General features: G+C 38.4%; 1 protein-coding gene across 3 annotated transcripts; it reads right to left on the minus strand.

The window, feature by feature from the left end:
* Nucleotides 1–9,023: 9,023 nt before the first annotated feature.
* Nucleotides 9,024–21,969, minus strand: LOC127361739 (T-lymphocyte activation antigen CD86). Of its 3 annotated transcripts, none has more exons than XM_051396593.1 (9): nt 21,893–21,969; nt 21,587–21,689; nt 18,756–18,784; nt 16,900–16,964; nt 15,150–15,455; nt 14,012–14,293; nt 12,549–12,674; nt 12,365–12,426; nt 9,024–12,119 (listed from the first exon to the last, which is right to left on the minus strand). In XM_051396593.1, exons 2-9 carry the CDS (start codon nt 21,590–21,592, stop codon nt 12,039–12,041), a joined length of 957 nt encoding a protein of 318 aa, XP_051252553.1. In that variant the 5' UTR covers nt 21,593–21,689; nt 21,893–21,969; the 3' UTR covers nt 9,024–12,038. The 3 variants fall into 3 exon arrangements, with proteins under 3 accessions (XP_051252553.1, XP_051252555.1, XP_051252554.1); XM_051396595.1 differs by having other exon boundaries at nt 12,365–12,404; nt 21,893–21,961; XM_051396594.1 differs by having other exon boundaries at nt 12,365–12,407; nt 21,893–21,961.
* Nucleotides 21,970–22,885: the final 916 nt, after the last annotated feature.

Raw genomic sequence — 22,885 nt, forward strand, 5'->3', positions numbered from 1 at the left:
GTATGTTTTTCTGGTCAATTATGTATGTGTTTGTGAATAAAGTTTCAATTTATTGCAGACCCAGTAGCTGTTTGGCTAGAAGCTGACTGTGGATCATGCAGAGAAAAAGGTTCATGCTTGTCTGTTTCTTCTGTCTCACTCTGTCTCTCTTGCAATCCTTCAAATCAATGTGGTCCTTTTGATGTATATTTGATGCATCTCAGTATCCAAACGTCAAGACATCTCTATTGCTATTCCTTCTGACAATACAGGATCAATAGCTGACAACGAATTGATGATGAATTCCCTCAAGGAGAGAGGTGTGTGTGTGTGTGTGTGTGTGTGTGTGTGTGTGTGTGTGTGTGTGTGTGTGTGTGTGTGTGTGTGTGTGTGTGTGTGTGTGTGTGTGTGTGTGTGTGTGTGTGTGTCTGATCAGTAAGTGTGGGGAGCAGAAAATTCAAAAACAAACAACGGACCTAACAGTAAAGGAATACTAGTAGCTTATAGATACAATTTAAATTAAATGTGCGTATATATAATTCTTTTGTAATTGCTAACCATTATTAACACTTGTGCAGCTGTCTGTTGGTCAGAAACATTTTTTTGTTTTGGCTAATCTGAGCCATCCAAGGCCAATCATGACGTTAGCCTCATAATCACTCAATTCAATTCAATTATTCAATTCAATTTTATTTGTATAGCGCCAATTCATAACAGAAGTTATCTCAGGACACTTTTCAAATAGAGCAGGTCTAGACCGAACTCTTTAACATTAATTACAGAGACCCAACAGTACCACCATGAGCAAGCATGGCCAAAAAAAAAAAAAAAAAATTCTATATTTTGGTGTTTTTTTACCACAAGGTGGGGGGGAAAGGAAAGAAAAAAAAAAAGGAAAAAAATTAAAATCGAGACGTTCACTCCCCGGGTTCATCTTGGTGTTCTATGGAGCCCCATAATCATAGACTCATACTTGTTCGTTTTATTTTTTTTTTTTTTTTAATTTTTTTTTTTTTTTTTTTTTTTTTTTTTTTAAGAGTTGATTTGGTGGAAAAAGGTTAATGCAGTTCGAAAAAGGAATCTCCTCCTAAATTTAGCTACAGCACTGTCAGATAAACATCTGCTGTAGGAAGTTTTGCCTAATGGCTTATAATCTAATAGTATGAATTCAAAAGTTACTAAAATTATTAAAAAAAAAAAAAAATTTTAAAAAAAAATTATAAAATTTTTAATATTAAACCCTAATAAAAAAAAAAAGTTAAGAGTGTGATTAAAACAATGAGTTGGTTTATTTACACTCTGACAGAAGCCAATTGAGTCTATTAATGATATAAATGCATTACTAAGGCTGTTTGTCAACATCACATGAATATTAAAATCACCTACAATAATTACTTTATCTGATTTAAGGACTAAGCTATAAAACTGAATTCAGATATAAATCAGAGTACGGTCAGGAGCGTACACTATACAATCGGCTTCAGTTTTTTCCAGTTTGGGTGAGAAAGACCAAGAACAAGCTTTCAAATGAATTATAATTTAGTTTAGGTTTAGGGTCCATTAAAACGCTCGAATCATATATAGCTGCTACTCCACCTCCTCGGCCTGTGCCTCGAGGAATGTGAGTATTAATATGACTGGGGGTGGATTCATTTAGGCTAACATCTCCTCGTGGGACCCTTATTTTTTTATAAAAAAAAATATTTATTTTTTTTTTTTTTTTTTTTTTTTTTTCTTTTAATATTTTTTTTTAAAAATTTTTTTTTTTTTTCCTCTTTCTTTTTTTTTTTTTTTTTTTTTTTTTTTTTTTTTTTTTTTTTTTTTTTTTTTTTTTTTTTTTTTTTTTTTTTTTTTTTTTTTTTTTTTTTTTTTTTTTTTTTGTGGGGGGGGGGCCCCGTTTTTTTTGGTTTTTTTTTTGGTTTTTTTTTTAAAAAAGGGGGGGGGGGGGGTTTAGAAGGGGTTTTTTTTTTTTTTCTTTCCTTTTTTTTTTTTTTTTTTTTTTTTAATTTTCCCCTTTTTTTTTTTTTTTGGGGCGCCTCCCCCAAATTGGGGGGGTGGGGTTTTTTTTTTTTTATCCTTTTTTTTCCCCCAAAGTTTTTCTTTTTTTTTATATTCCCCATTTTTTTTTTTCCCCCCCCCCCCCCCCCCGGGGGGGGAAGGAGATATGGGGGTTTTTTTTTTTTCTTTTTTCCTTTTGGGGGGGGGGGGAAAAAAACTGGGGTTTCCCTTTTTTTTTTTTTTTTTTTAAAACCCCCCCCCCAATTTTTTTTTATTTCCTTTTTTTGGTTTAGGGGGTTGTTTTTCTTCCGGGGGGGGTTAATTTTTTTTTTTTTTTTTTTTTTTTTTTTTCTAGAGTTTTAATTTTTTTTTCTTTGTTTGTTTTTGTGGAAAGGGTTGGAGTTTTTTTTTTTCATTTCCCCAACCTCCCCTCACACATGAAAAGAATGAAAACAAAGGGGAAAACGTTGGGGAAAGGAGCGAAAATGCAGTAAAATAATACAGAGAGAAAAGGAGAGTGCATGTATTAAAGAAAATCTTATTAAAGCAGGCAATATGAATTTCAGCAGGCTTGAAAACCTATATGGGAGGCACATTTACTGCAGAACAGAGCTGACAAAACTCTCTTTTTGGAAATGCCATAACCTCAAACACCATCAATGAGCTTAGACATTTTGACAGAATCTAACTGCAAAATTGTTTTGTTCCCAATTCTGGCTTCCTGTTACATTGTTTTCCATCCATGAAACCAGCTCACATATTATATATTCATAATAGGAATCTATGAATTGAAAAGCCAATGGCAAATTTTCTTCATCTCAATGTCCTGGGATGCCCAGATTCTAGCTACAGTTTGTGGAAAGAGAGATTACTGTAGGTCAGTAGGAAAATACTGTGTAATATATATCATCCAAATACATTCACTGGACTCCAAGGTCATGTTTAATATTTAGTTTTTACCTTTTGACTTGTTCATGTTCACAGATGTGGGTGGAAATGTCTCACAGGACCAACGAGAAATCTGATTCAGAGGAGACACAAATTGTAGATATTCCCCGCTCCCTCGTTATAAATTCTTTGTTTCGATCACAATCTTCCTCCCCATCCTCAGGGCTTCTGATTTCCCGTGGTCTGTTTGCATACAACATGCTTTTGATTTACACCCAGTCCCCTGTGACTGTGTGTGTTCAATATTTGTTTTTTCCTCAGGCCTCAGAGTGAATGCCTGCATGTTTGGGTGCATTTGTCTCTGTGAATGTACGTCTTTCTCAGCTATTTTCTGGGTTGTGAAACAGGAAGGTGAGTCTGATCATGTCCCACAGTGACGTACTTTAACAATGTCTATACTGCTTCCAGAGATTTGTCTCACTGGAACTGTTGGGAGAAGCAGCCAAGCATGCGTTGCATCCCCCCTGATGATCCACTCTGCTTTGAGAAAGATGAGATGCTGCAATACCTTTATAATGGATTGATGGCGCCTCTGGGCCTCAAAGTGTTTGAAATGCAACCAAACATGGTCTCTGTGCAAAGTTTCAAACAAAGATACTCCTTTTGTTCTGGGCATTTATTCAAACGAGCATTGACTTTTTTTGTGCAACGGCTCCAAAGAAGACCTAAGTCCTCATCAAGCAAAGGTTAAGTCTGACTAACACCATGTTTGGTTGAAACCCTGTGCAGACCAACCCACAGAAGGAGCATCAATGTAATGAGAGCTTGTTCTTTTCTTACCCACTGCCCTGGTCCTCATATGGGGTGTAATACCTGGTGACTTGTTGCTGTGCACAATTCACTGTTTTTGCTTCGCATAGATTAGGAACCAGGGGCAAGCAGGGACTGCCAGCACAAAAAAAGATTCCCATGACTGCACTTCAAACATATTTATAGACGTTTTCTGCTTGTGTACGCCAGTGACAACATGGTCCACTCAGAGGTCAGGAGGGCTGTGTGAAGGATTTGTTCATTTGATGTTTTTTTTTGTTTTGACCATATTTCTCAAAACATGAGTTTGAATATTTCTATGGCAGCTGACTTGAAAGACAGCTGTATTCAGCAAGTGGATAAAAGTCCAACATGAAGGAGCTACAAGGGGATTAGGTGGTTCTTTAAAGGCTCTGAATATGATAACAGGATGGGTGCAGTAAAGAAGCTGCCCTCATCCTTGCATGCATTGTCAGCCCACCATTTCCCTTCTTACCTTTCTCTATCACATATCAACAAAACTAAACAGCTATAGCCGTGCTAGCAGCTAGTGAGACTGTAATGCTTATAATAAACCAGAAGTTGTTGCAGGGATGAAAAATGTAGAGACAACTTTGCAGCACTTAGACCCACAATGAGACACAAAAGTGGTAAACTGTGGCATGAGGGTCGTGCTACAGGAAACATAGTGTTGTTCACTAAATTAAAGGCATTTATCCTCTGTACAGTGGCCATTTTAGGACATTTTAGACTCATAGCTTCAAGCAATGTGCTTGTGTCCAAAACACAGTAGTTTAGGTGAATCAGCATCCTTTGAGGAACTACTCACAGCTATGGTATGAGCTACAGGCATGGTTTAACGCTAGCTGTGTGTGACTACGTGTGTGAGAATTGACTGTCTGCTCAAATACAGCAATGGCGGCTGCTTAAGAGGATAGGCATGTTGACAGAAAACTGGTCACAAAATAGGACCTTGTTCTGAGGGAATAGACAAATCAATTTTGTAACAAGAAGCTTTGCCTGCAGGGGTTTCTTTCAATATGATTGGCGCCCTTCATGGTGAGTAATTTCCCTTCTCCATGTGTGCTGCTTTATAGGCAAATTAAATACTTTCAGGTCTTCTTCAAACTCTGTACTGAATGAATCCTTGCCTCACAATGTTTGCTGAAGTCATAATTCAATAAACCAAACACAAACATCTACTCATACTCCTTGTAAACCTATTCTCTTTGCAAACTTACCACACCTTGTTAAAAAGCCACCGGCAGTGAAAGAGAAACTGATCAACAGATTTATGTTATGTATGTAACTGTGCTCTTCAACAGTACTTGTTACTCTAAATCTAATGAAGTCATGCTGCGGATGTTGCATGCCATGGCTCATAAATGCCATGCCGTACATTCTTAAGATAATGGTGATGTTTGCAAAATGGGAACAAATGAAGAATTATGGGTATCATTCCGATCATTCTGAACTCAGTTTGCATCTTGGGCTTGCATGAAGGTTAATCATAAAAACACACAAACATTGATCTCCCTGTGTTTTGTTGCTTCTGTGTGTGTGTGTGTGTGTGTGTGTGTGTGTGTGTGTGTGTGTGTGTGTGTGTGTGTGTGTGTGTGTGTGTGTGTGTGTGTGTGTGTGTGTGTGTGTGTGTGTGTGTGTGTGTGTGTGTGTGTGTGTGTTTGCAAATTTGCAACTAAACACTGCAAAATTGTTGCCTGCAGAGTCTCAGAAACTGATCTGAGACTCTAGTTAGAGTTTATTGTTTCGACAACCTAAGAATTTAAATCACAATTACACCTCTTAACACTTGCATGAGTGCTCACACACACTGTCCCTACACGCATTTGCATACATGTGCATGAACACATTCACTGCAAGCAGAGCAAATGCAAGCAGTGTCGAACAAAGGTACGGGTGCTAATGTATTAGTGCAGTCATGCACACACGGGCTTGTGCACTACCAACAAGTGTGGATTCCTTGTCAGTCTGTTGGGCTTGCACTCTCCCTCGAACACACACATACATGCACACAAAGAGGGAGAGTTTGTGCCCGTCCGGTCCTCCCTGGTCTATTTCTGAGGCGACGAGAAAATGATCAAAGCTATGTGACCAGACTCCAGGAATGACCTTCTAACTGTCTCAGGTGTCTCTTATTACACACCCGCAAATACACACACACACACACACACACACACACACACACACACACACACACACACACATATATATATACACACCTTCATTTGCGTAGTCTCTCTTACACATGCAAGCCCGTACACAGGTCATTGCTCTGATAAATAAGGGAGGAATACATACCCAAAAAATGTCTGTACATGAATTGCCTTGTATGTCAGCCACATTAGTGTCTGTACACCCTGTCCCTCCTCAAATCCCTCACCACGTCTGGGGTGTGGAGATTTAAGCGGAGGTTGCTGTAGGGACCTGTTGGTGTCAAGTATCCAAAGCTTGCACACCATGTCAGCCATTTTTCTTCACATCTTTTCTAAGTTTCAGTTAAGTCCCTCTTCATCTACAGCTCTTCAATCAAAGCACACGCATACTGAACATACTGAAACATTTTTTTATCTACACCTCCTTCTTGCAGCCTTAGCTATGCAAAAGATATTCTGCTGTATGCAAAATATAATTGAATATTTGCCACACAGCGGTTTAAATTGCCATTGAGACACACACACACACACACACACACACACACCCCCCCCCCCCCCCCCCCCCCCCCCCCCCCCCCCCCCCCCCCCCCCCCAAAAAAAAAAAAAAAACAGCTTGATCATCTTTCAGTGCCATAACTTAGATACTCTGCTGGTTAAATTAAATTTATGGACTAACAGCAGCTACACGCTGGGCTCCTCATTAATTGAGGAGGTAGATATTTCAGTGGAAAAGATTTATTTATTTAATATCAGATTTAATTACACATTTGATCATTAATAATTTACACAATATAGGTAATGTCTTGACTCTAATATACTGGAGGTACAAAAACAGACCACAAATGGCCAGGTTTTAGTTATGGCCCATTATTGTACATTAGAGTAATTAATCTCTTCCATTTCCACTGTCTGTTCTCTAATAATAAACCATACTGTCTCTGTAATCTACACCAGCTTCCTTACTCACGTGCATGAAGAGAAAGGCAAACAAGGCTGAAATTTATGGCTCCGCAGTTGTCTGGAGTGCAACAGAAAATGTCACAGTAACCAAATAAGGTCACAGTGGAATTTTCACAGTAGTAGGCTGTAATATGTAAACAACCTTCCTTAGCTATCCTACAGTGGAAGAATACTGTGGGACAGCAAGTAAATTTTGTAGCAAGTAACAAACATCATGTATGTATATTATGATGTCACTTAACAGTCTTTCACAACACACATTACAAATACTTTTGATGGGCTTTGATGTTGAGCCTCTGCAGAAACATGAGGCTGCCAACCATCTGCAGCCAACTGGGCATCTTACTCACCAGTCCCTCATACCGGCCTCTGTTCTTCTCTTTGGCTCCCCTCATACGATCCTCTCAGGGGACGGCTTCAGTATGATCACCTGTGTGAATGTTTCAGGCAGCAGAACAATGTCTACTGTACAGTTTGATAGATGGATAGATAGATATAATGTATACTCCGTGTGTGTGTGTGTGTGTGTGTGTGTGTGTGTGTGTGTGTGTGTGTGTGTGTGTGTGTGTGTGCGCGCGTTTGTGCAAAACTAAAGGTCACATCTTAAGCAGTTCTATAAATATTCAAAGGAGATGTTACTGTACTCAGTGTCTGCTCAGATTTCGCTCCTCTACACGCACACACACACGTACACACACGACTTTAGATATCAGGTCATAGCCTCATTGAAAAGGCCTTGGCCAAGAACTCCTTTGGTGTATCACCATTACAGAGAGGTGTTAATAGTTCTATTGGGCTGCAAGCCAGCAAACATCTCTCTCTCCCAACTTGTTTCAAGCTCTTTCAAGTCTCTGCTGATGGTTTTTGGCTCAACCAAACCGGGACCACCGGCAGTGTTTTCATCCTCTGACCAAGAGAAATATTGCTATTGATGCAAACTCACATAGTCTACATTCGTTTCCAGCAGTTTCATAAACCCGCCACTATAACTCTATAATAAGGAAAGAAAGCGTTTGTTCCTCCAGAAATACATAAATTCCTCCTCATTAGTGCTGTAACAAACTATTTTATTATACTATTTTACACATTTGGTACAACAAATGACTATTGTTGCATTGGTCACTCCTTCCCTGTGTCTTCTTCTTTTCTCTGGTGTGTCTTCTCCCTATGTTAGGCCTCAGGTCATGGGTCAGAAAGCACCGAGGTGATAAATGCTTCCAGGTCACCTCTCCTGTCTCTGGGGGTCAGGGAGAGGGTTTCTGCAGTGACAGCAACACCATGATCACTCAGCTGAAGCACCAGGGCTGAACCCCCTGACCTGCTCAGTCTCTCACTGTCAGCCTCATTCTGTTACTTCCAACTACCCCATCTACAGAAAGTATTTCCTAGAAGTTACACAAAAGGGCCACTTGAGGCAACAATTACATCTAAGTGTTTTTTATGTTGCTGTTGATGTTCTTTAACATCAGTAACTTTGAAAACACAGTAGGAAAAACATGAAAATTATATTTATAATAATTATCAGTTAACAAACACTCAAAATGCATAGTTTTCTGTCATCATTCAGACTAATTGTGTATATACATTGTCTTCAACCCAGTGTTCCAAGCAAAATACTTAATAGCTCAGTGAAATGTAAATTTGAGGATAAAATGTAATTTTACATTTTTAATCATGTTGAGGGTTTACTTTATTCTCTTATTCTTTATTATTATTATTATAGCACACACACACACACACACACACACACACACACACACACACACCCACACACACACACACACACACACACACACATATTGATCGGATTCAGAGACAGTGAAATGCCTGGTGTTATTCTGAGAACACTAACAACCCAATCTCCCTCATGCTGATCAGCTCCCCTCTCCCGCTGTGAATCGATGCCTTGTGCTCTGGCTCCCCGCACTAAAACTAATCTAGTTCACTTTCATAACTACTATAATCTGATTATAAATCCTCTGGTATGGACTCCACACAGAACAGTGTGGCAGAGGTCACACGCCTCTCGCTGAGAAATGCCACAGGACTATGTCCTGACTGAAAAAGTTCTCCATTAAGCAGGAGATCACACATTCTGCTGTGTCACTGCAAAACAAAACAGAACAGTCTGCTAAGATTGCTCATAATTATTAGATCCACTTTCTTGTGTCTATAGATGTTCATTTTTAGAATTCAGTATCTCAAATACAAGTGTTTCTGTCCTTTTAAAGGTTTATTTTCAATCTCACAATGAATTTTATTCATATATAAAGTCATTATACATTATCAATGATATTACTGTAATGACATAATACAAATGATGAATACAAATAAAAGAAATGAAATCCAAGGTGCTCCTCATTGTAAAAGGTTACTAATAAACCATCAGAAAAAAAAATATTGGTTTTAGTATTTCTTATGTACAGTTGCCAATTCCAAAGAAAATACTTTTGCCAATATACACCAAAATATACTGTTCTCTGCTCTGATTTTAAACCCTGTGGTGAGTTTTAGCATTAGGATTTCATAATAGAAGCTCTATCTCATGTTGAACTTAAGCGCCTCATATCCTTTTCCAGTACCTCAAATTGACTAATGTTTATGTTTAAACCAAGTCTGACATGTGGTGTGTTTCTTCTACAGCCACCACAGAGGAAAGTCCTCCCTGGTTTGTTTGGGTTAGACAGCAGAGGAATGAGGGAGGGAGGACAGAAAGATGGGGAGAAGTGGGAGGTGAGGGGATGATGACAGGAGAATGGGGTGGCGGGGTGTGAGTGAGTCTGGACAATGCTTTCTGAATTTTAAAGAGGGGATAGAAAAAGGGAAGCGGAGAAGGGGAATGGAGAGAGAGGAGTAAGGGTGGGTAAGAAAAGAGGAGAGAAAGGTGGCAGAAGGAGAGAAGGGGAGTTTGTGGTGTGGGTGGGTTTGATGGGGCCGAGGGGAGGATAATTAGAGGGAGGAGAGGAGCAGAAGAGAGATGACAGAAGAAGGAACAGAAGGAAAGTGAGGAGAAGGGGAAACAGTGAATCTGTGCGACGAGGGAATAAAAGAATGAAGGAAGGAAAGAAAAAGAGGTGAGGAGAAGGGAAATGAGGAGGAGGAGGAGGAGGAGAGCAAGGACCTTGGGGGTTACATTCCTCAAGTGCAACCAGCCTGGTGCTGCTCTGCTGCCCAATGTAAACACAGGGCCGAGAGGTGGACTGACAGCCTGTCACAGTGACTCATGAGGCAGAGAGAAAGCAAGTGAGGAATAGACGTGGAGGTGGGATTTGAAAGAATAAAATATGTGAAGAAGGAAATAGAAAATGGGGAGCAAGAGGGATATAAAAAAGTGGTGGAAATAGTTTAAGACAGAGATACATATACAGACAGACAGTTAGCCGTGATGTGTACATCTATAATGTTAACAGTATCCTAGACAGGACATCCTGTTGTCTCCTCTCTCACAGATTCAGTAGGTTCCTGTGAACAAATGGCCTTGCATCTTGTTTTGGCCGTCTTTCGATGTCATCTCACATCTAGTCTACAATCCTTTTCTCTTCCTTGCTCTTTTTACCCCTTTCTTTTCCTTCAATATACCAGGGCTAGCCATCCTTCTCCTGCCATGTGGTGAGCATATACTGAGGCCAGAGACGCATCATGTATCCCTGTTTAAAAGTGTTCACATCGCTCTGATCATACATCAAGTGCTGAATGCATAAACACTGTTTCATTTGTCTGGCAAGCGGAAATTACGTTTTTGGCCTTTTGCAGGCCAGCTGACAAATGTGATCAGGCTCATGGATGTTGCACTAATGTTATAGTATACACAACACCAACAATCAGCCATGACAGCAGGTTTGTCTTGACTCTGTGGTGCTAGTACGACATCTAGTGGCAATAAAACTGCATTGCAACAAAAAATTCAGTCAGGCCTCTTAAATACAATCTCTTACAGCCGTTCAAATAGCATATTCTGACATATAGTGAAGTGAGTGAAAAGTCCCACGACACAATATAAATTTAAGTGATAACATAGTTTGGTCCCAAAGAAAAATTAGACATACAGGGTTATGTGAAATGACAAACAAACAAGACGAAGTCATATGAGAGTGTTTTGTACAAATTTAGGAAATGAAAGCAGCCCTTTGAGATTGTTAATTCTAAAGAATGAGGAATAATGAAGGTTTGTTATCCAGAAAATATTGTAAACGGGTTGAACGGTTTACAGTTTCATATTGAGTAAGAAAAACATAAAATAATATGAAATAAATATGTAACAAAATAATATTTGCAAAACACACAACATGGATATTTCACATGAGAACAGTCACCTGAGTAAAAAATGGAGTTGTGAAGACTAAAGACTAAAATTTGAATCAAGGGGGTAACGGCGATTCAACCAAAAAAGAAACCCCCCTTTCCCCTTGTATTCAATATTGCACCTTACAGGGGAATCTTGGAATACTGGCACCTATTGTGGAAGACTTCAGTGAACCAATTTATGTGCAAATAGGATTCAATATTTTTCACAGCTTCTGCTACAGATAATTTCTGATAGACAAAACTAATTAAAGAGTAAAACCCTGGGAACCAATGAGGCAACTAAAGTGACTTTTGATCACTTTCAAACTATCACTGACTGTTCTATTATGTGTATTAAATAAAATATATTACAAAGCCAAACACTAAAGAAAACAGGATGTTGTAGATGGGGCAATATGCCTATTTAAGGGGAATTCTAAAGTGCAATAACAACAGTAAACTGTATTTTAAAATGACAAAACTCCAAAACTGAAACTTGTAGCAAGTGTAACAGATCCCAGTTCTCCCCACAAAGGTCAGTGTCAACAATAAAACAAAACAAAAACATATATTTCATCAGACTTTGACTTCACTGCTCGCAGGAAATTGTTTTCCATTGAGACTGTTTTCCAGTATAGGCAATAACAATGTCCCCACTAACCATTGGACCGCTGGAAAAGTAATTTTTTTTTAAAGAAGTAGGCAATTCTCAGTAGATCGACACGCTGTACTTCACCAGTAACATGATACTAATGTAGAATACTTCCTCAAACAAGTCACAAGTGTCAGAGAAATGTTGACAGTTTCCGGTCCCAAGTCAGTCACTGACTCCATCTGGCCATGGCCATTTCTGATATGTATGAAGTCAGTCAGTCACAAATGTATTATACACTTGAGGGACATACAGTATTAGTTCTATTTTTATAGAACAACCATGGGAGTAGATTATCCAAATACAACTTGAATAATCCTCTTCAACAAGAAGCTCCGTCCTCTCCTTGTGTTGCATTTAAGGCTACTCTCTCCCTGGAGAAAAATAAAGACAGGAAGGAACAGGAAATGGAGAGATAATGTCAGTAGTTACAAGGAATAAAAAATATAATGTACATTAAAAGTTACAAACAACATTTTGAAGCAACTAGGACTGCACATACAATCACGAATAGTAGCATTTTGTCATTACAGTTGTGCCTCTTGGAACTCCTTATCAGCTTACATTTTACATTACTTATGAATGAAATCAAAGTATTTTGGTTACTACTCACTCTTACCTCACATCTCCTGGTGCTGCTGCTGCTGCTGCTGCTGCTGCTCCTGGAAACCAACATAGAAACTGCTGTAAGTTGTTTTTGTCGTTACTGTATATTCATTCATACTGGCAACTTTGTATTCTTACAAACAGATATGCAAATGTGTGAACAGCTTTATTGTGACACACCTAATCTCTGCCCTTACCTCTCTGTCTTTTCCTGCATTTCCACCACACCAGCAACGTCACCATTAAGAACGCCACTGCCAAGATGGCTGCTACTTCTTTCATATAGGGCCAGCCACCTTCAGATGGATCCTTGAGTTGAGTACCTTCAGATGAGAACAAATGTTTTACAGAGTTATACGGCTGGCAATATTTTATATTATTCTTACTCTTAACAAATCCCATATTTTCACTACTACTAAAGATGTAAATCAACACATCACAGTTATATAATGTCATATTTTAAAAAGCTGAATAATTTCCTAAAACAGCTGGCCACAGTTGTGAGCAATTACTGCAGCAGGAAGGAGTATGTGGGATTGATTCAATATACACTATAGTGCCTATGTCTAGTACCAACAGTCTGACTCACTGAATAGATTTTGGACAATAGTGGAGCTCTATAACAAAGATAAATATATCTACATTATATTGGCTACAAAGAAAATACTTAGTTAGATCAGACCATTGTTGGGTTTTATTCTTTTCATTGGATTCGTTGATTTAAAAAAATGGTATGGCCATGCAGATTGTGTTGGCTTTACCTTTCTTTGTGATGCTGAGTTTTACAGAATTTATTTACAAAATTCAATAGTTCCAATAGAAATACAATTAAAAATAAAAATCAACAGCAACATTATTTTATCCTTGTCAGAATCAGTGTACCCATTGCTCTGGATACAGGATGCAATTAAAACTGATATCTCAAAACCTGGACCAGATCAAAATCATCTGCCCTAAACCAACCATTTAAATAATGTTTATATTTAATTATCACACAGAAATAAATACAGAATATGTTTATATTTGATCAGTCCGAAGCACAGTAGCCTATACCAAAAATGGATGACGAGCAATCTTACTCAGGGAGGCGTGAATCTCATCAGCCAAATACACAATACAGATCTAACATTATTTTGGGGAGAACAAGCCAATCCGCTGTAGCGTTTTTAGCCATGACATGACTCTGGGGATGAAAGTTTAATAACTTTGGTGATTTTTTCCTATAGCGCCTTCATCATGTAAAAACTTGACTGTGTCCAATACCTTGGTTTATGACCCAGTATACCTACAAAACTAATGGCATTCCCATCAGCCTCTGCTTTCCTTTGTATTTAATGCTATATATCAGCTCGGTAGCATTTTCATTTTCATGTTGTCAATGTTAGTGTTAGCTTTAAATCTCACAGCCCAGCTGTGCTTAATTTCATCTTCACAGAGCAGATTAAGCTTTAAAGTCTTCACAGATACACAAACTCTAAACTCTGATGTAAAAGTCCACCATTGATAGGAGGTTATAAAAAAAATTCCCTCGCACATTCCTGAAAAAGGAGCCATCAAGGGCTTTTCCATTGCCTTTCACACTTCCCAAAACTTTCCCAGCATAAAACAGATTTTGGTACAGAAACCATTAGGACTGGTCTTTTTAGAGTTTAGTACTCACATAATGAGAACATCTCTGAGGTTACGGCACCAACGGAGCAGCTGAGGGCCTCCAGCGGTCCATTGGAGCAGTTGTAGTATGCCAAGCTGTAGACGCTGAACATCATGGTGTGGGGATCTGTCGTTTTACTGGTGTTCACAACATTCCAAATCTGAGCCCCGTGTACGTTCCAAACAATGTCCTTGTCAGGGTAGCCAGCATGTGAAGCACACATCACCCGGCAACCAAATATCTGGTTTTCATTACTACAGTACTGTTTGACTTCAGGTTTACTGTAGTTTGCTAGGAAAGAGAGAAAAAGACCTCTGTCAGAATGTAGGTTTTATCTGTAGCATGTCAAGTTTTCTGAAAATGATTAGTTTCGGCACCATGCACCTTTTTATAATGTAAAAGGATTTTCACAAAGCTGAGAGAGTGTTTTTTGAGAATTATACTGAAGGAATTTTAAGTCTAATGGTCACCATGGTTCTCATAGAAACTTTTCTTTTCTAAGACGAGGAGCTGGGTTGGTTGCCCATTAAAAGTGTGTTTTTCTGTCTAAAAGTTAACCTGTCAAGAAAGTTTCCCAGACTTTGTATTTTCGAAAATATAAACAGCTAATCTTCGCTTTACCAGTTATAATTGACAGTAAAAGATCAGAAGAATTACTGCTAAAATCAGGGTTTATAACCTGCCTGGCAAAGGATTTACTGTTGACTCAGCTGGCAAAAGCTCATCCTCATACATTTGTGTTAAAGTCCGACTTTGTCCTATGTCATGCCAGTCGTTAAAAACATGTCAGCATTATACATCATGGAGTCATCGTGCAGCTATTTGAGCAGCGGAAACCCACAAGGATGTTTTTTGATGACATACTTTTAACTTTTTATTTCAAGTTCTTCAAGGTCTTCCAGAGGAACAAAAAAAAGATCATCATCTTCAAAAACTATTGATCAATCTAATCAATATCACTGGTACTGCTACGTTCAAGTGGAAACAACTATTTGTCACCTACAATGTTAGAGGAGCTAGAGAAGTGCCTGTATATACAGTATTATTCCATCATAGTGTTGTAAAGTGTTAAAGAATGGACCTCCTATCAACCTAAAACTTAAACAATCAAATACATTTTTAAATGTTAAACTGAACACACACATACCTGTGACAGTGAGTTGTATTTTTTTTCCCTTCAAATCGCCTCCACTGTACTTGATGTGGCACTGATATTCACCACTATGTGCGACAGTCAAATTGTACATGTACACAGTATTATTGGCTCTATCAAATCTGGTGTTATTCCATTTCGGGACTTTTTTGTGGTCCATATGTCTGTCTTCATAGTAGCCATTCACAAACGCGTCGCCCTTTTGGAAGTAGAAAAAAAGTATTTTCCTATCTTTGTCAAAGGGGCAGCGTATGGTCACATTTCCACCAACCTCCCCACTGAGATGTAGATCAACACACTCTGGAAAACAAAAGCAAGCAAGAGTAAAGGGTTAGAGCATGCTGGGAAACCTTTTGTGAAACATACATTTTCTTAAGGGAGAAATGAAAGCAAGCCCTGACTATTTAAAATCAGAAATATATAATTTTTAATTGCAGAAAGTTGTGTTTCATAGGAAGCCTGTTTCCAACAATGAATATCAGCTCTGAAAATAGTCTGAATGTTTGAGTTGGTAGCATTTTTGTACAGTATATTATATAAATATACTGCACCATGAATGTGTAGTTGCCTAAGTATGGATTGAAATATTAACGAACTGAGTAGTATAATATGTAAAACAAAAGGAAAATTAAGAAGGGGACCAAAGTTGTTTGCAGTACTATTGACTCAATTTATAATTAATTTCTTATGTTGCTTGTCAGCTAGTAAAACCATTAACACACTTGAGCAATATACATTGAGTAAGCAGTTCTTAATTTAGGCTGTGAGTGGGTGTGAAGGGGTTTTTATTTTGAGAGCTCCACTTAATGACGTAGTAGACTAATCTCAGTTCCTCTTAGCCCAATTGACCTTTCTTTTGTATAAAATACATTAGTAGTAGTGTCCCTTTCATGTTTTACATGATCTAAAGGTCACAATATTGAAAGTTACAGTAAACCAAAAGTATTACTTTTCATTATCACATTGTGTCTGGCTGTTTTTGGTCACCTCGTGCTTTAGCTCTGTTTTGTCAATGTGCTCCAACTTCTGAGAAAAAGATCTGTGTCTTTTGTTTGCCAGATATTCAGCTTTTTTCACCAGTTAATCAGAATGTATTTGTCTGAGGTTTGGGGTTAGGCAGATAGCTTGTAGTTTCTTACATTTTTGTAGCCTAGTTGTTTCTGAAAAACAGAAACATGATTAATGTGATAGTAAATGTACGGGCCATAAAGGAATAGTTACAGAATAGGTCCGAGAATACACTCACTTGCTTTCCTGCCGGGAGTTAGATGAGAAGTTTGATAACACTCTCATAATTATAAGGCTACAGCCAGCAGCCAGGTAGCTTAGCACAAAGTCACAAAAGAGGGGGAAACAGCTAGCTCTGGTTTGCAGTCATTATGCTGAGCTAAGTTAACCCGGCTACTGGCTGTAGCTTTAGATTTATTGTACAGACAAATGAGCAATATCAGTCTTCTTATTTATCGCTCAGCAAGAAAGCAAGTAAGCGTACTTCATAAGATGGTGAACTTTAAAACCTTCTGTAGAGCTGCTGAGTTGAACGATAACTCTTTGTGTGTTCATCTCTGCCAGCAAACTTCTCACATTATATGTTGTTATTTGCTTTATTTGGAGCTTCGTTGTTGGTTTGTATGATAATACATTTGGTGTTGCTTTATTCATGTGCAACCAAGCATACCGGTGTGATATCACCAACCAAGATGAAAGTGTTGTGTTGATGCACTGATAAGATGGAACTGCTCACCTGTGACGGAAATGTGCCATGTTATTGTCACCAGGGCCAGGAGGAGGGAATTCCTGAGGGAAAACCTGAAGGAAAGGGGGGGAAAAAAAATTTGTTACAGGGGCATTACAGCAACATATAGCCATACAAAAACTGCATCCTCACAGCGCAAACAATGGGCCTCATGCAAGAATCACTTGTACGGATCTTAAATGTCTTGTACGAGGAAAACTCACCAATTATCTCTTATTTTGAATTTTTCTCTTTTTTCACAATTTACATACAATTAGTCTGCTCTTATCCAAACACACGTTTTTCACTGAAGGACTGTATACTGCATTACTGTAACGCAATTTTGAGTTTCCTATTTAAATAAGACTTCATAATTATCATTATTATTATATATTATATTACATTATACTAATAAATCATTATCATCCTGTTTGACTGTACAGTTTGAATTATAATATAGTTCTAAATGTATAATATAGCCAAACGATATCATCATTCATTTAAGTGGCTAATAATGGGGGTTTGGGTTCTCTTCAAATTAAGGCGTATGCAGGTCGCTATCGAAGGGAACGTCCTCTGTTGCAATGCCTGGCAATTCAACATCAAATACTACGGCTCATATTCTTTCGTCTCGTCTATATCTGTGATGAAGCCTTACCCCTGACCCCCATTGTTGCAGTTATTGATCGCCTTGCTTTTCATATCAAACAACTCCTTCTTGATTTCAACAACAGTACGACCCTCAGATGACACGGCCTTGACAGCACTCATTTTTTTGTTCCCATTCCAGGTCCTTTAATTCCACTGCTGACACTGTTATCTGACTGTTGATCTCTGAGAGCAGGACTCTAATCCCCAGACTCATAAGGTTCTTCTTTTTACTCTTCCAAATAATTTTCATGCAAGAACTTCCTCACACATGAGGCAGGCTGTGTAGCCTTATATGATTGGGGCCATAGTTATGCAAATGTTCAATTCTCATGAATGCACGCTCCATGACTCACAGGTGGCATTTATCATTTTTACACAGGTGATTTACACCGAAATCTGAAGTTAGTTAGAATCTGACGTAGCACAGCATACAATAAAAGTAGGAGAAAGTTAAGAGAAGAATATGAAAATGTTCTTGCATGAAGCCCAATACTTCTAAATATCCCTGGCCCTCTGCCCGGAGATATTGTAATATAGAGAGTGATTCAGTTCACTGCCTCTGGAACCGCACATGTGTTCATATTGACTGATCAAATTTGACTGTACTTGCCCTCATTATTTCTAAAGCTGAAATTAAACTATGCCCCCTCTCTTTCGCAAACACCTACACACAGTAGGTTAAATAAATCTAACTTGGACAAAAAAGCTCTCAGTATCGTTGGTCTTTTAGACAATTTGTGTCCATGTTGCTGTTATACATTTATAGCAGTTCAGTTGATGAGCCTTTACTGGATTACTTCAGTAGTTGTATTGAGTTAAGATTAAATCACAATATACTAAGCAATATGGAATCTTAAATTTGTCATTGTCATTTGTGCAGTGATGAAACCTCTTAGTTCTCAGCTCAGTATTTTTAGGTATTTCCTGCCAACCATTTGTGGTCAACTTGTGAGTGAAGAGGGTGAGATCAGACAGTAATCAGTGACTGAACAGTAACACTGGCTGCTTTATGGAAAGGCACCCCACCCAAATCCAATAGTGGTGATGACAGTCTCTAATTCTGTAAATGTGGTAGATGGTAAAAGTGAAGGCAACTTTCAGATTGTTTGTGAGTCATTACATTGTAATTAAATAATAATAATAAAATGTAATAAATAAATTGTAAGACATTTTAGATTCATAATGATGTAATATGAAATGGGAGGGGTACTTACACAAAATGCTGTGGGTTGTAAAGTGATGCCTGTTGAAAAGACAAACACTAGTGTTAGGACAGATTATCTTTTCATTTGAAATATTAAATCAGTGCACAGTCAGGCAGGAATAGTATTACACTCATGCAACAATTGAGTGCACTCATTTGCACAAGATTAGCAGATGGCTGATTAATTTTTCATAAATCGTTTTTTTACTTTTAAATTGACATCCCTTGAAAATAATTTTTATTTATTGAAAATGGTTTTGTCCCCACAGGATACAGTAAACACTTTCTCAATCTATACAAAAACAATAAACAGTCTTATCTGAAATATCTTACTGGCTTTTCCCAGTCACTGTTGAGAAGGAAAATGATTTCTGTCATGATCTGTCAGCAAAGAACCCATTTGAAAGAAGTGTTTTTGACAGACACCAAGCTACAGGAAAGTCCCATTGAGAAGTATCAAAGAGAAAGGCTGTTACTGTCAAAGTCCAGAAGGGTGTATTCCTGTACCTGCTGGGGGAATCTGCTATCACACTTCAGACAGTGCCTCCCTTTTTCTCTTTGTGGTATTATAGAAACCAAATGCTGAAAGTTATCCGCAACTATATAGTTTCATTTAGTTCATATTTGTGTGTATTGGTGTGTAAAAACTCAATTTCCCTAAAGGAAAAACACAGATTATTTTGGTATGTCCTTAAGTAAGTATAAGTTAGTAGTCAGCCAGAACTAGAGTCTCAGGAAATTCCCAGGTGGAAAACAATATCTCAGTTGTTGAATCCATAAAAGGCAAGGGACCGTGAAAACTGTATGCCAATTAAAATGTATCACACTTCTTGTCTTCTGAAGCACCTGTTCTCACTTTACTCATACTGTGTACACACTGTGCATACACAGTCTAGAAATGATATAGGCTACTTTCACTCTTTTGAGAGGTTCTTTGTTCTGAAACTGTGCACTTAAAACAACAATTCACAGAATTTAATAGATTGAGTGTGGTGCAACACAAAATAACCTTAATATAAAAAAGCGTTTGCAGGGGAAACACCTACACCATGTGCCATGAGTCATTCTGCAGTATTGACTGTCCTCAACAGAAACCACATCTGAGGAAATTCCCAAGGACTACAAGTAACTGAACAGTACACAAGGTGTTTAGTTTCTGGAAAAGTGAGACCAGATGGATCATGAAAGTGATATTAATAACTGTTGAATTATTGATTCATTATATGGCCATAATAAAAAAAAAAACACAGGCATTATGTCTTCTACACTATTAATTGACTGTAATGTTGTAAGGCTGTCTGAGGTTTAGTTTTTTCCTCATTCCTCAGTTTGTTACACCAGCACCTTTAATAAGTAGTAATTATCCAATCTAATACAATAGCTCTGCATTAAGAACTACCTTTCTAAGAGCTGATGTTGATTTTCTTTGTTGAGACTGTGCCAGAGAGGTGTTGAGTCAACTCTATGGCAACTTTTGGGGCTACACTGTGGTCCAGCTACCTATAAATGTATGAGGGTGAGAGGCACATCTGGGAGAAAGACCACAGTTGATGTACCTTTACATAAAATAATTCATTTATTTATATGGGGATTCCCACATGACCAAACATGCTGCCCTGCTGTATTGTTTCAAGTAAACAATCACATGATGCCATTCGGCTGTCACTGTGTGTGCTTCTTGCTTTTTCATTTAGCCCATATTCAGTGTGAGCTCCCTAACCACACGAGTAAACTCATCTCAGAGTGTCTTTTTAATGTGTGAACTGTGTGATAGAAATGACTGTAAAGACTTTTGCGCTATGCTCGTCTCTAATCTACCACAAGGCACTGACAACCACACTGGGTGAGACACTTGAACTTTACACTTGGGGACATGTAGTATCAGGTATCAGTTTTTTTAAAATTTAAGATAGGCTAAAGTTATGACTACGATGATTTATCTAAGCCTCGCTATCAACAATAACAGTCTCTAGTAGATATCAATGATAAGCAGCTGTTCCCATGGTTCCCACGCGTCAAGCGCCTGTCTCCCACATGAGGAGGAGCGCAGTGAGACCCCGCGGATACAAAGCTCCACCGACCACTATTTCTCTCCAGAAAGACTCAACACAGGCTGATTTCCTATTTCCTTTCTCATGTTCAATCATTTAGTCCACACACAATAAGCCTGTCGCATCAGGTGCCATAAATAATGGATAAGCTAACTGTTTCATCAGCAGTTGCCATTCTTGGAATAAAGTATCCTCAACTTTAATCACTTGCTCACAATATCGTGCAACTAAACCAGCCATGCATAATATGAGCAAACACACATATTAACATAAGTAGCAGTGATTTACAGTTAACACACTCTTGGCTCCTCGTTTTTATAGTCACAGATATTCTAACACACATAAAGCTGGCTATCTGTCATTTGTTATTTGAGTTCAAGAACACATATTTGCGCATACCATTCATACTTTAAGATGCGCCAAAAGAGGCCAAAAAAAGATTTTCTGATATGCATGCAGGTGTTAGTTTATAAGTGGCTAAAACTTACTTAATCACTGCGTTCACTACTTCTGCTGCTGCATGATGGTTCTAGCAACGAAACAACAGAAAGGCGCTTAAAAGCACGCTCTTCCTGACAGGACTTTGATTTCGAGAAGCACACACACACACACACACACACACACACACAACAAACAGGCGCACATCCACAAACAAGCTCCAGTCAATGTGTCGATACTGATTTCAAAGAGCAAACTATATTAATGCATGAGAGGCAGTCTTCCTTTCTGACATTAACATGACAGGAAATAATCACAACAGTTAAATTCATTGTTTTCAAGAGAGCCTTACCTTCATTATCCTCTTTGTGTGTGAGACAGAGCATGAATGTAGGTCTATCTGTCCGAGGGCAAGAAAGTATCAAGGGAACTGCGTTGAACACTTCCTCTACAGCCTGTTGGTGGGTGGAGCTGTATGAGTCACTTTTTTTTTTTTTTTTAACCCTCTTTATTGAAACCACATCAGCAGTCTATGACGACACAACCCTTTTTGAGTTGAACAAAACCTATATCTTTCAATACAGCTTAATGGAAGAAACCTAATACTGCGCGTAACTGATGTTTGCATCGCTGAGATTGAATTTAAATAATAACTTACTGTTGAGCCTTGAAGAAGACTTCCACTGAGTCCTTTGGGTGGTGCCGCGGTTGTGTGTGTGTGTGTGTGTGTGTGTGTGTGTGTGTGTGTGTTTGTGTGTGTTTGTGTGGGTGGGTGTGCTGTCACTTCATTGATGGTGACGTAGAAACAAATCAGAAAGCTTCCTTGTCGGCTAACCATGAATCTCAACTGACCATGTGACGGACATTCTCTGGAAGAGATCCCCGTCATTTGTTGTGCTCGGCGTTTGACATGTGTCACAATAAGTATAACTGCTTGATCGACAGAGAATGCTCACTGAGTGGGAAGACAAACTAAAGATCGGAGTTCACCAAAGTTTCGTTTTAGCCATTACTACACAATAATATTTTTGACATGATGTCATTTGCTGATTAATATTTGATAAAAAGGTAAGACATGACATTTAAGACAAATATTTTACTTGTACAGCTGACAGAAACTGTAATCTTGAAGATTCAGATTGTGTTTGCTCATGAGGTACCAGACTATTAAAAAGGGTAGAAATGAATTCTTTGGGACTGAATAATAAAATAATTATTGCAACAGGAGATAGTCTTCTTCCATTAATAAACGGACAATAGGTAACTATCCAGTCTATATCAGGGTAATAAATCAGCAATAAATATTTCACCTTTTATGCTGCAAATGTAACCTCTGGGACCACTAAGAGCAGCTTTGAATGGCGACACACAGCAATAAGATGCATCATTTAAGATTGTGAGATAATGTGAGATTATAAATCACTAATCTGTCTGAGGAGAGTGCTACAAACTGTTACTGGACCAGTGTGTGTTTAGTGGCATCTAGTGGTAAAGTTGCAGATTGCAGCTAACTGAACATTGCTCACGTATGTACTTGACGGCCTTGGAATGAAAACGGGCTGTGTAGGGGAAACTACGGTGGCTGCAAAACATCCAAAAAGCCCCTATCTGAAGCCCTTGGTAACCATGTGTTAAAAAGTGCTATATAAAT

Source organism: Dicentrarchus labrax, unplaced genomic scaffold, assembly GCF_905237075.1.
Source record: "Dicentrarchus labrax unplaced genomic scaffold, dlabrax2021, whole genome shotgun sequence".
In the NCBI taxonomy this organism is placed as follows: domain Eukaryota; kingdom Metazoa; phylum Chordata; class Actinopteri; family Moronidae; genus Dicentrarchus; species Dicentrarchus labrax.

What these genes read in the sequence shown, in the direction of transcription:
- LOC127361739 (XM_051396593.1), bottom strand. An exon ending in ATGGCACATTTCCGTCACAG is followed by an intron (nt 15,456 to 16,899) that starts GTGAGCAGTTCC and finishes TTTGTTTTCCAG; the next exon opens with AGTGTGTTGATCTACATCTC. An exon ending in ATGCAGGAAAAGACAGAGAG is followed by an intron (nt 12,427 to 12,548) that starts GTAAGGGCAGAG and finishes AACTTACAGCAG; the next exon opens with TTTCTATGTTGGTTTCCAGG.